The sequence below is a fragment of the Cajanus cajan genome, chromosome 7 (assembly GCF_000230855.2).
Source record: "Cajanus cajan strain Asha chromosome 7, NIPB_CcT2T_4, whole genome shotgun sequence".
NCBI lineage: Eukaryota > Viridiplantae > Streptophyta > Magnoliopsida > Fabales > Fabaceae > Cajanus > Cajanus cajan.
The window spans coordinates 26,733,181-26,742,887 of NC_138523.1; the positions used below are offsets into that span (position 1 = coordinate 26,733,181).

A 9,707-nucleotide genomic window follows, 5' to 3' on the forward strand; every position below is an offset into this window, starting at 1 on the left:
TTAAAAATTATAAAATTAAAAATAATAATTTTAAATTTTAAAATTAAAAATAAATTTATGTTAAATTTAAAAGACTAAAAATATATTTAAATTTATAAGATAAATTTTTAAAGAGTTTTTTTTCCTGTTTCTTTCGCTTTATTTAAATTTTAAACAGACATAAAAAAGAAGAAGAAGAAAAGATTACATGTGTGACACGTCTGGGCGTATGAGTGGGGCCCATAGCACGCTCGCTCCACCCCTCTATGCAGCAGCAGTGAGGTAGTATAACAAAGCGAGCGAAGGAGGTTCAGTTGTGTGTATATTTTGGTAGATTCATCAGATCCCATCCCACAACCAGACAAATAAAAGCGGAGAAAGAGAACGCCAAAAAGCTAAATAAAACCACGTTCACCTCTCTCCTAACATCTTCATTCTTCTCACTTCTCACTCATTACTTATTTTTCTCTCTCTTCTCACTTCCCTACGTTGTCTTGTCTCTGCCTTTTTCCTCCCCAACGACATCGTTTTTCATGAGGTTCACCGCTTCTTCTTCCGTCGTTCCGCATTCTAAAAAAAAGTTAAAGCAAAAAATAAATACCAAACCTGCTTTATTACCTTTTTTTTCGTTTTCTTTTTCTTTTCGTTTTTTTATTTTTATTTTTATTTATTTGAGTCTCGTTGAATGCTTGGGGTCTCGGATTTTCGCATGCACCGTGGCGTTCGGGGTATTTTGTGTGTGCTGTGGCGAGCGACGACGCCGTTTGGTACAAGAGAAATGCGTTTTTTTAGTTTTTGGTTTTTTTATTTATTTAAATAAAATATGAAATCCTGGGAAAACGTGACGGAGTGAGAGACACAAATCCACGGAAAGTCGAAGCGTTTGTTGTTTCAAACAGTCAACTCTGTGTAGTTAAGGAAGTGGTTGTTGTTTTTGCTTTCGTGTCTCGAAATGCTGAAGTACAAGTGCATTTTTGTGTTGCGTTAAACAAGTGCATTTTTGTGTTTTTTTGATTTTGCTGATTTTTCTTCATGCTTGCAGGTTAAACAATCGGATCTAACATTTTCCGAGAAAGTTGTTGTTTTTCCGGCGCTGGAGCTTCGTGAAATCTGAGATCTAGGTATGCCATTGCTTTTTTATGTTTTTTGTTTTGTGGTTTTACCAGTGATTTGCATTTCGAGTTTCAGCTGGTGTTATCTTCTTTTGATGTGTGTTTTTAAATTCTCCCGAATTTTTAGGTGCCTCGGTTGGGTCGAGCATTTTGCAACGGCTATTTGACTGTGATTTTTCTGTTTTTTAGGCTCTTGGGAACGGTTGTTTTCAATCCAAGTTGTTGAAGGCTTTGGATTAGTTTTTATTTTGAATTGGGTTTCTCGTTCTTTGAACTGAAGGAAGAAGATGCAGAGGCCTCCACCTGAAGATTTTCTGTTGAAGGAGACCAAGCCCCACCTCGGAGGGGGGAAGGTTTCTGGTGATAAACTTACGAGTACCTATGATCTTGTTGAGCAAATGCAGTACCTCTATGTGAGGGTTGTGAAGGCGAAGGAGTTGCCTGCGAAGGATGTTACTGGGAGCTGTGATCCTTATGTGGAAGTCAAGCTTGGGAACTACAAGGGCACCACCCGGCACTTTGAGAAGAAAACCAACCCTGAGTGGAACCAGGTTTTCGCCTTCTCGAAGGACCGGCTTCAGGCCTCTGTGCTGGAGGTTACTGTGAAAGACAAGGATGTTGTGAAGGATGACTTCATTGGCCGGGTGTGGTTTGACCTGAATGAGATCCCCAAAAGGGTGCCTCCGGATAGCCCTCTGGCGCCGCAGTGGTACAGATTGGAGGATAGGAAGGGTGATAAGGTTAAGGGAGAGTTGATGCTGGCTGTTTGGATGGGTACACAGGCTGATGAAGCTTTTCCGGAAGCTTGGCATTCGGATGCTGCCACGGTTGGTGGGAGTGATGCTCTTGCTAACATTAGATCCAAAGTTTATCTGTCTCCTAAGCTTTGGTATTTGAGGGTTAATGTGATTGAGGCACAGGACTTGCAGCCAACTGATAAGGGTAGATACCCTGAGGTTTTTGTGAAGGCTATTCTTGGAAATCAGGCGTTGAGGACTAGAACCTCTCATAGTAGGAGTATTAATCCAATGTGGAATGAGGATTTGATGTTTGTGGCCGCGGAGCAGTTTGAGGAGCCGTTGATTTTGAGTGTGGAGGATAGGGTTGCCCCTAACAAGGATGAAGTGTTGGGGAGGTGTGCGATTCCTTTGCAGCTTGTGGAAAGGAGACTAGATTATAAACCTGTGAACACTAGGTGGTTCAATCTGGAGAGGCATATTGTGGTGGAAGGGGAGAAGAAGAAGGATACCAAATTTGCAAGCAGGATTCACTTGAGGGTTTGTCTAGAAGGTGGCTATCACGTTTTAGATGAATCAACTCACTACAGCAGTGATCTTCGCCCAACCGCGAAACAGCTGTGGAAGTCTGGCATTGGTATTCTTGAAGTGGGAATATTGAATGCTCAAGGTTTGATGCCGATGAAAACAAAAGATGGGAGGGGAACCACAGATGCGTACTGTGTAGCAAAATATGGGCAGAAGTGGGTCAGGACGAGGACAATCATCGATAGCTTTGCACCGAGGTGGAATGAGCAATATACTTGGGAGGTTTTTGATCCTTGTACTGTCATTACAATTGGTGTGTTTGATAACTGTCATTTGCATGGTGGTGACAAGGCTGGAGGGGCAAAAGATTTAAAGATCGGAAAGGTAAGGATTCGTCTTTCTACCCTTGAGACTGATCGGGTCTATACACATTCCTATCCACTTCTTGTACTTTACCCGAATGGGGTGAAGAAGATGGGTGAGATTCACTTGGCTGTGAGGTTCACCTGTTCATCCTTGCTCAATATGATGCACATGTATTCACAGCCCTTGTTGCCAAAAATGCACTATATACACCCATTGACTGTTACCCAGCTTGACAGTTTGAGGCATCAAGCTACTCAGATTGTTTCAATGAGACTGAGCCGTGCCGAGCCGCCACTGAGAAAAGAGGTAGTGGAATATATGCTGGATGTAGGTTCCCACATGTGGAGTATGAGAAGAAGCAAAGCTAACTTCTTCAGGATTATGGCGGTTTTGAGTGGCCTAATTGCTGTAGGAAGATGGTTTGATCAGATTTGCAATTGGAAAAGTCCAATCACAACAATTCTGATCCATATCTTGTTTATAATACTGGTTATGTATCCAGAGCTTATCTTACCCACAATTTTCCTTTACCTCTTCTTGATTGGAATTTGGTACTATAGATGGAGGCCAAGGCACCCTCCTCACATGGACACTCGCCTCTCACACGCAGATTCGGCGCACCCTGATGAACTTGATGAAGAATTCGACACATTCCCGACCTCCCGACCAAACGACATTGTGAGGATGAGATATGATCGACTTAGGAGCATTGCTGGGAGGATTCAAACTGTAGTTGGGGACTTGGCCACTCAAGGTGAAAGGCTTCAATCCTTGCTGAGCTGGCGAGATCCGAGAGCAACATCATTGTTTGTGATTTTCTGTCTGGTTGCTGCCATTGTACTGTATGTGACTCCATTTCAAGTTGTGGCCCTTCTGTCTGGAATTTATGTGTTGAGACATCCGAGGTTTCGCCATAAGCTGCCGTCGGTGCCGCTGAATTTCTTCAGGAGGCTGCCTGCAAGAACTGATTGCATGCTTTGAGTCCAGGACAGTGCAGAATGGAGCTTGCTGAAGAAGGCACAGTAGATTTTGTTTTCTGGTTTGATGATGGATGATGATGTCCTTCTCCTGAAGGCAGTAGATTTTGTGGATTTATTGTTAATTATTCTGTCACAGGATTTTCTGTATTTACTTTTGAACTTCATGGTAGTCCTTGTTAATTTTGTAGGTTTGAGTTGAAATTGACTTCAGCTTAATTACTTTCATGCCTAATCAGATGCAGTAGTGTTTCTCAATGGGGAGTTAGTTTGAATTGTGATGCCAGTGGTGGTAATTTCTGATTCCCCGCCTCAATTATTTTTCAAGTTGCTGATTCATGTGTTTATTTTCTGATGGATAAAATCAACCACTATCTAGTTTCATAGGTTTAATAGGAACTTGAATGCTCTAGTTTTCTTCACATTTCTACACATAACTATTGTTTATATGATCCTATGGACTTTTTTGCTGTTGTTAACATGTATTTTTAATTAATTTAATATGTTGTTTGATGAATGCATGTGGTTTGTCCGATTTATCTGGACTGTGTCCTGCTTTGATACCTTAAATTATATCAAATTGCGTTTGTTTTGGATTCAAAGTTTTCTGGGTCCAAAACTATTGATCTGCACCGACAAAGATCCCTTCAGCTATTAGTGTTATTTTTTAATGACATAGGCTACATGATAAAATAATGCGATTCTGTTACAATGTCGTTCTGGTGATCATGCCAACGTGTGCTGAAATTGCTATACTTGTTGAATGTGGTATGCATCACTGATAAAATAATTATCTAAATTGGGTATTGTTTAAACATAGTATTTATGTTTATAATATTTTTTATAGGGCATAGATGTTTAAGTTAAGCTGGAGTTTATTTATTTAAGAAAATCATGGTCAAAATACTTTAACGTTACTGTTTGAATAAAAATATCAAGAACTGAAGACCTCTATTTATCGTATATCTACATACATTCTCAATGTACGTTTTGTGGTTCTAATGAATGAATAGGGTGGCGAGAACTTAATTAAATATTTCTATGATTGAAATTTACAAAATATAAATAAAAAATGCAACTTACAAATATATAAAATTATAGTGTTAAGTGCTTTATTGCTTAATATATTTTTTTTTATATTTTAAATGCGTATCTTTAATTTTTTTTTAAATGTCTGTTTATTGTTATTTTTAATTATAAAAAATCAAAAAGTAGACAATAATCAACGAAAATAGGAACGAGAAAAATAAAATTATTGGGAAAAATACTTGTTTCAATGATTTTTTTCAATAAAAATATCACGTCAATTGGAGTAAAATAACTTTTATAATAAAATTGATAAAGAAATGGATATATTTGACGGCTACCGACAATTGGTTCAGTGGTTGTGTCAATTCTTTTAGTTAAGGTATTGAATTCAAATCGTGTTATAGCTAACTTCATTTACATATTTGATGAATTCAAAATCACGATTTTTATAACTTTTAAAGTAATTAAAATAAAAGTTAATAAATTTATGACATGTGAATTGTAATTGAATAACAATGTAAAAATATTTTTGGTGTATTACTATTAAATTAAAATCATTAAAAAAAAATTAAATAAGATTTTCTCTAATAACATGTGATTTTAGAAGGAAAAAAAAAAGAGAAGATAAATCGACAACTAACCGATCATTTCAACACTTTCGATCTCTTGTTGGTCCATGCATGTGACAATTACAAATAGTCATAAGAAAGAAATAAATGGTGATATATATTTTTCCCAATTACAACCCAAGTGGCTTGATTAATGTATGTGAAATGTTCCACCAGCAACAGAGACAATGACAACGTTGGACCATTGTCGCAGAGCATCTGCAACTGCAAAGCAATACTATGTATAAGTGGACCCATATTAATAAGAATTTGTTGCTTATGTAGGCAATGATAGCTAACAGACTATTCAAATTAGCTCACTCTAGTGTCTAGTGATACATTCCTTTTTGTGATATTAGTTAATATATATTTTTGGTTTTCTACCTTAGGACCAATGATTGTAACATGTTTAATCTCTCCCTCTCTCTCTCTCCATACACACATGAATATGACAGCTTAAACGATATGACTAAATAATGCTATAATCATTAAATATAATATATTTAGTAACTGTATGAATTTATATTTTAAATATTAAAAATGATACTTAAATAAAAATTATATATATATATATATATAATTGAAATTATTATATAATATCGATCCTTATTTTAAGTATAGAGTTGTGACTAAAAATATTACTTTACTCCTATAAACATTGATCTAGTAAGTAGGAGTTATACTTTCTCATAAAAAAATACATAATAATATTAAATATTGTACTTATTAAATAAAATGTATAATAAACCTAAATAATATGAATAAATGTTATACTCAATATTATACAAAAAAAATGTTATATTTAATAATTAACAAGTCATTGAATGATATTAAACTTGGTCTCCTTAATTAAAGTTTTAATGAAGATTAGTCATTAACAAAATTAATAAATACTTTGTAGTGATAATATAATTAAAAAAATTATATTTAATAAATATAATATATTTATTAAATTTTATCAAATATAATATATATTCATTAAATGTCAGGCTTTTCATATTAAAATTTATTACAATTACTGTACATAAAATAATTATCATAAAATTAGTACAAAGAAATAAATGCTAAAAATATTTATTTATTTATTATTATTATTTTGAGATATTATTTATAAAATATATATTTTAAAAGAATTAAAATTAAATCATATATAATTTGATAAAAAATAAAGTAATTTATCACTTCATTTTTATTTTAAAATAAATAAATAATTACTATATGTTCTTACTGGAAATCTGCCGTATGGGTGATTCTCCGAGTAAGGTTGGTGAGCCTCCTTCACGGGTACGTTGGTGTTCTAAGAGGGGGGTGGTACCTGCAAAAGAGACTCCGATGCTAAAGTTAGGGTTTGTATGAGTGCGAGTCTCGTATAAGTAATGCACGTACCTTAGTGTGAGTTAGGGTTGCGTTGGGCCTTGGGCCTTAGATAAGATATGATATGATATGATTGGATAGCGAATCTCGTCTAGATCGAGATCTCTTGAGATCAGTTATGATCTATTTAAGCGCTGAGCTGACGTCATGCAAAGTGCGTCCGATGTCGTTCTCAGCAATTGCCGAGCTCGAGCTCAGCGCGGCGATGCGGATAGTACACTAGCCCCCCGAGCTCCGAAGACCGTAGGTCGAGGAGTTTGATACCGAGTTCATCAGGGAATAGTGACCTTTCGCGCGCGCCTGCTTGTTGAGGTGTCATGTGTCGCGACTGTTCATTTCCCGGAAACGTGCAAGTAGTGCGCTAGGGGAAATGACGGTTATGCAATGATGGGTTGTATTTGTCATAATGGTTTTCCATTAATTTGGCGTCAGACCTGCCCCTAGGCTGACACGTGACGTGACCGTTTTGAATTTGGGAAGGACATTTTTCTCTCTCTCGCGCCTCTTCCCTTTTCGCTTTACTCTCTTTTCACTCTTTCGACTTCTTGTGCACGTTGGTTCTCTTCGCCTTCTTCCTTCTGCTCGTCCTTCATCTCCTTTCTCCCCGTTCCTACCGCCGTTTCCGGTAACCCCGTCGTTGTTAGGTTTGTTTTCTGAGGAGGAGTACCAGGTACTTTCTTTCTACCGTTACCTTTTTTTTTTTTTCCCAAATCTTCTTCGAGTCTTTCTGTTTCTTTAATGGTTGGTGGAAGTGGTGTTGGTTCCTCCGCGCCTGCCAAGGGTAAAGGTAGGGCGCGGGGCAAGGCGACGGCTACCGGGACGGCCGCCGCTGGGAAGAAGAAGGAGGTGGCGCCGCTAGCAGACCTCGTTCCAGGTATTCCTGGGTACGACTGGGTTCGCTGTGAGATGGCGGGGGTCCAAAGCGTTTTCTAGTCCTTCCTTGAGGTTAATGGGGTCTTGAAATCGTGTATGGTTTGTGACCCTTCCATTTCCCGGATGATCCGACTTGAGCCTTGTCAGGCCGGTGAGGGCGTGTACATGGGGAAGTCCACCGACCCTCCCCATTTCTATATGTACCAGTGCTTTTTTAGGGATTTAGGTGTTTGTCTTCCCTTCACTCAGTTTGAGTGTGATTTTTTAAACTTTATCAACTCGGCCCCTTGCCAGTTGCACCCCAATAGCTGGGGTTTTTTAAGGGCTTTTCAAGTTTTGTGTTCAGTGCTAGGGATAGAGGTGTCCCTTCCTGTCTTTCTTCATTTTTATCAGTTGAAGATAGGCGTTCCGCCGTATGGCATACTGTCCTTGAGTGGGAGTAGGGACGGGGTTTGTTTACCCTCTATGCCCAGTCATACAAGAACTTCAAGCAAGAGTTTTTCCAGGTTGCTCTTGTGGATGTTGACCCATTGAAGGATGAGGCGTTTTACTTCGGCGGGCTGCCGAAATTTCCTTTCTATTGGTGCCCCAAACCGTCCAGGTTTCATGGGGTGGGCCAATTGAAACTGACGGCTTCGGAGGTGGCCGTCGTCGAGAACCTCGTCGCGCTTCCTCGTCCGCTGGATTGCAAGCTCGTTCTGTCGCTTGCGAACTCAGCATACAGGGAGAGGGGCCTGGAGAGTGAGTATTTCGTCTTCTTTTAAATTATCAGGGTTTGTGAAAACTCCTTTTTCTGATGTGTTTCATTTTTTGTGCTTGTAGGCATAATGGGCAAGCATAAGTGGAAGGAGCTGAAGCACCGCTACAACCTTGCCGAGCTTGAGGTTCCCGAGCCTCCAGAAGAGGAGATGTCCCCCTTGAAGGTCAACCGAAAAAGAAAGAGGGGCGAGAAGGAGGTCGGGGGGACCTCTGCCCCTCGCGGAATGGAGGAGGTGACCTCCAAGGCTGCAGATGCTGATGCAGTCGATCTCACTAGGAGTCCTCCGCCTGGGGAGGCTTCCCAAATGGCCGCTGCGGCGACTGCTGAGCGAGTTGCTCCTTCTGCTGAGGTGAGTGTCTTGTCCCCTTGGACATTTCTTCTATGTTGATTTGGTTGTTGAGGTATTGTTTCTCTTTGCAGGCAGGGATAGCTGCTGAGGTAGAGGTCCTGGTTGCTGAGCAGGTCGCCCAGGCTGCCAAGGTGAGTACTTCGCCTTTTGCTCTTCCCTCTATCTTGTATGTTAGTCTCTTGTTTCTTGACATGAGATCGATTATTGCAGGAAGGGGGCGCTGTCGAGACCCCGGTGCCTCCGAGGTCGGAGGTGCCAGATGTGGACTCCCCCGTTGCTGAGCAGGAGACGCCTGTCTTTGTTTCTGTTGAGGCTCGCGGCAAGGGGCCGAGTGTCGAGGTCCCTAAAGCCGCGCCTGCCACCTCAGGGGCGCCATCAGGTTCGTCGCAGGGGGCTTCTCGGAGTCAGTACATAGCTCACCGCTTCGGGAAGGGCCTCGCCCAGGTGCGACTAGACCACATGAGTGCATCGGCCGACCTGAATTCGCTGTGGAGCGCTGGGGTGACTGCCGAGAAGTTCTTCCCCCAGGGTTCACTGACCTCGGATGATCAGGGACTGATCGAGGGGGCTGGGCCCGTGAAAAGCTTCGACGCCGCCCAGGTCTTCTTGCAGAGGACCATGGCGATTGTGGACCACTAGAAGCATAAGTGGTCCACACAGCAGGAGGATTTGGTCAGGCTGAGGAACCGAGTTCAACCTCTGAGGGACGAGAACAAGGTCCTGAAGGAGGAGAACAAGGTGCTGAGTGCTGCCCTTGGTGAGGCGAGGATGCAGGGCGCCGAGCTTCAAGCATCGAAGGCAAATTTTGCCAGGGTCCAGAAGTCGTTGGAGATTGCCCTGCGCTCCAACGAGAATTATGCTTCCCATGTGGGCGAGCTGCAAGGGCTCGTCACGTCGTTCCGAGGTCAGGTGCGGAGCTTGGAAGATGAGGCGACATCTTCTCGGGGTCGGGTTCGCTCTTTAGAGGACGAAAGGTCTTTTCTAAGGGGCGAGCTTGTTGTGGCGGCTGAGGAGC

At 40.9% G+C, this 9,707-nt stretch overlaps 1 protein-coding gene across 6 annotated transcripts; it reads left to right on the plus strand.

Annotated features, from left to right (window-relative positions):
* The first annotated feature begins 299 nt into the window (after positions 1–299).
* Positions 300–3,957, plus strand: LOC109807939 (Calcium-dependent lipid-binding (CaLB domain) plant phosphoribosyltransferase family protein). Of its 6 annotated transcripts, none has more exons than XM_020370684.3 (3): positions 300–517; positions 1,022–1,100; positions 1,219–3,957. In XM_020370684.3, the coding sequence occupies exon 3, from the start codon at positions 1,379–1,381 to the stop codon at positions 3,701–3,703; it is 2,325 nt and encodes a 774-aa protein (XP_020226273.1). In that variant the 5' UTR covers positions 300–517; positions 1,022–1,100; positions 1,219–1,378; the 3' UTR covers positions 3,704–3,957. The 6 variants fall into 6 exon arrangements, with proteins under 6 accessions (XP_020226273.1, XP_020226272.1, XP_082915596.1 ...); XM_020370683.3 differs by having other exon boundaries at positions 301–517; positions 1,281–3,957; XM_083059470.1 differs by lacking the exon at positions 300–517 and adding an exon at positions 536–746.
* The last annotated feature ends 5,750 nt before the right edge of the window (positions 3,958–9,707 follow it).

Excerpts from the sequence above, each read along its gene's own strand:
- LOC109807939 (XM_020370684.3), top strand. The coding sequence starts at position 1,379 with ATGCAGAGGCCTCCACCTGAAGATTTTCTGTTGAAGGAGACCAAGCCC.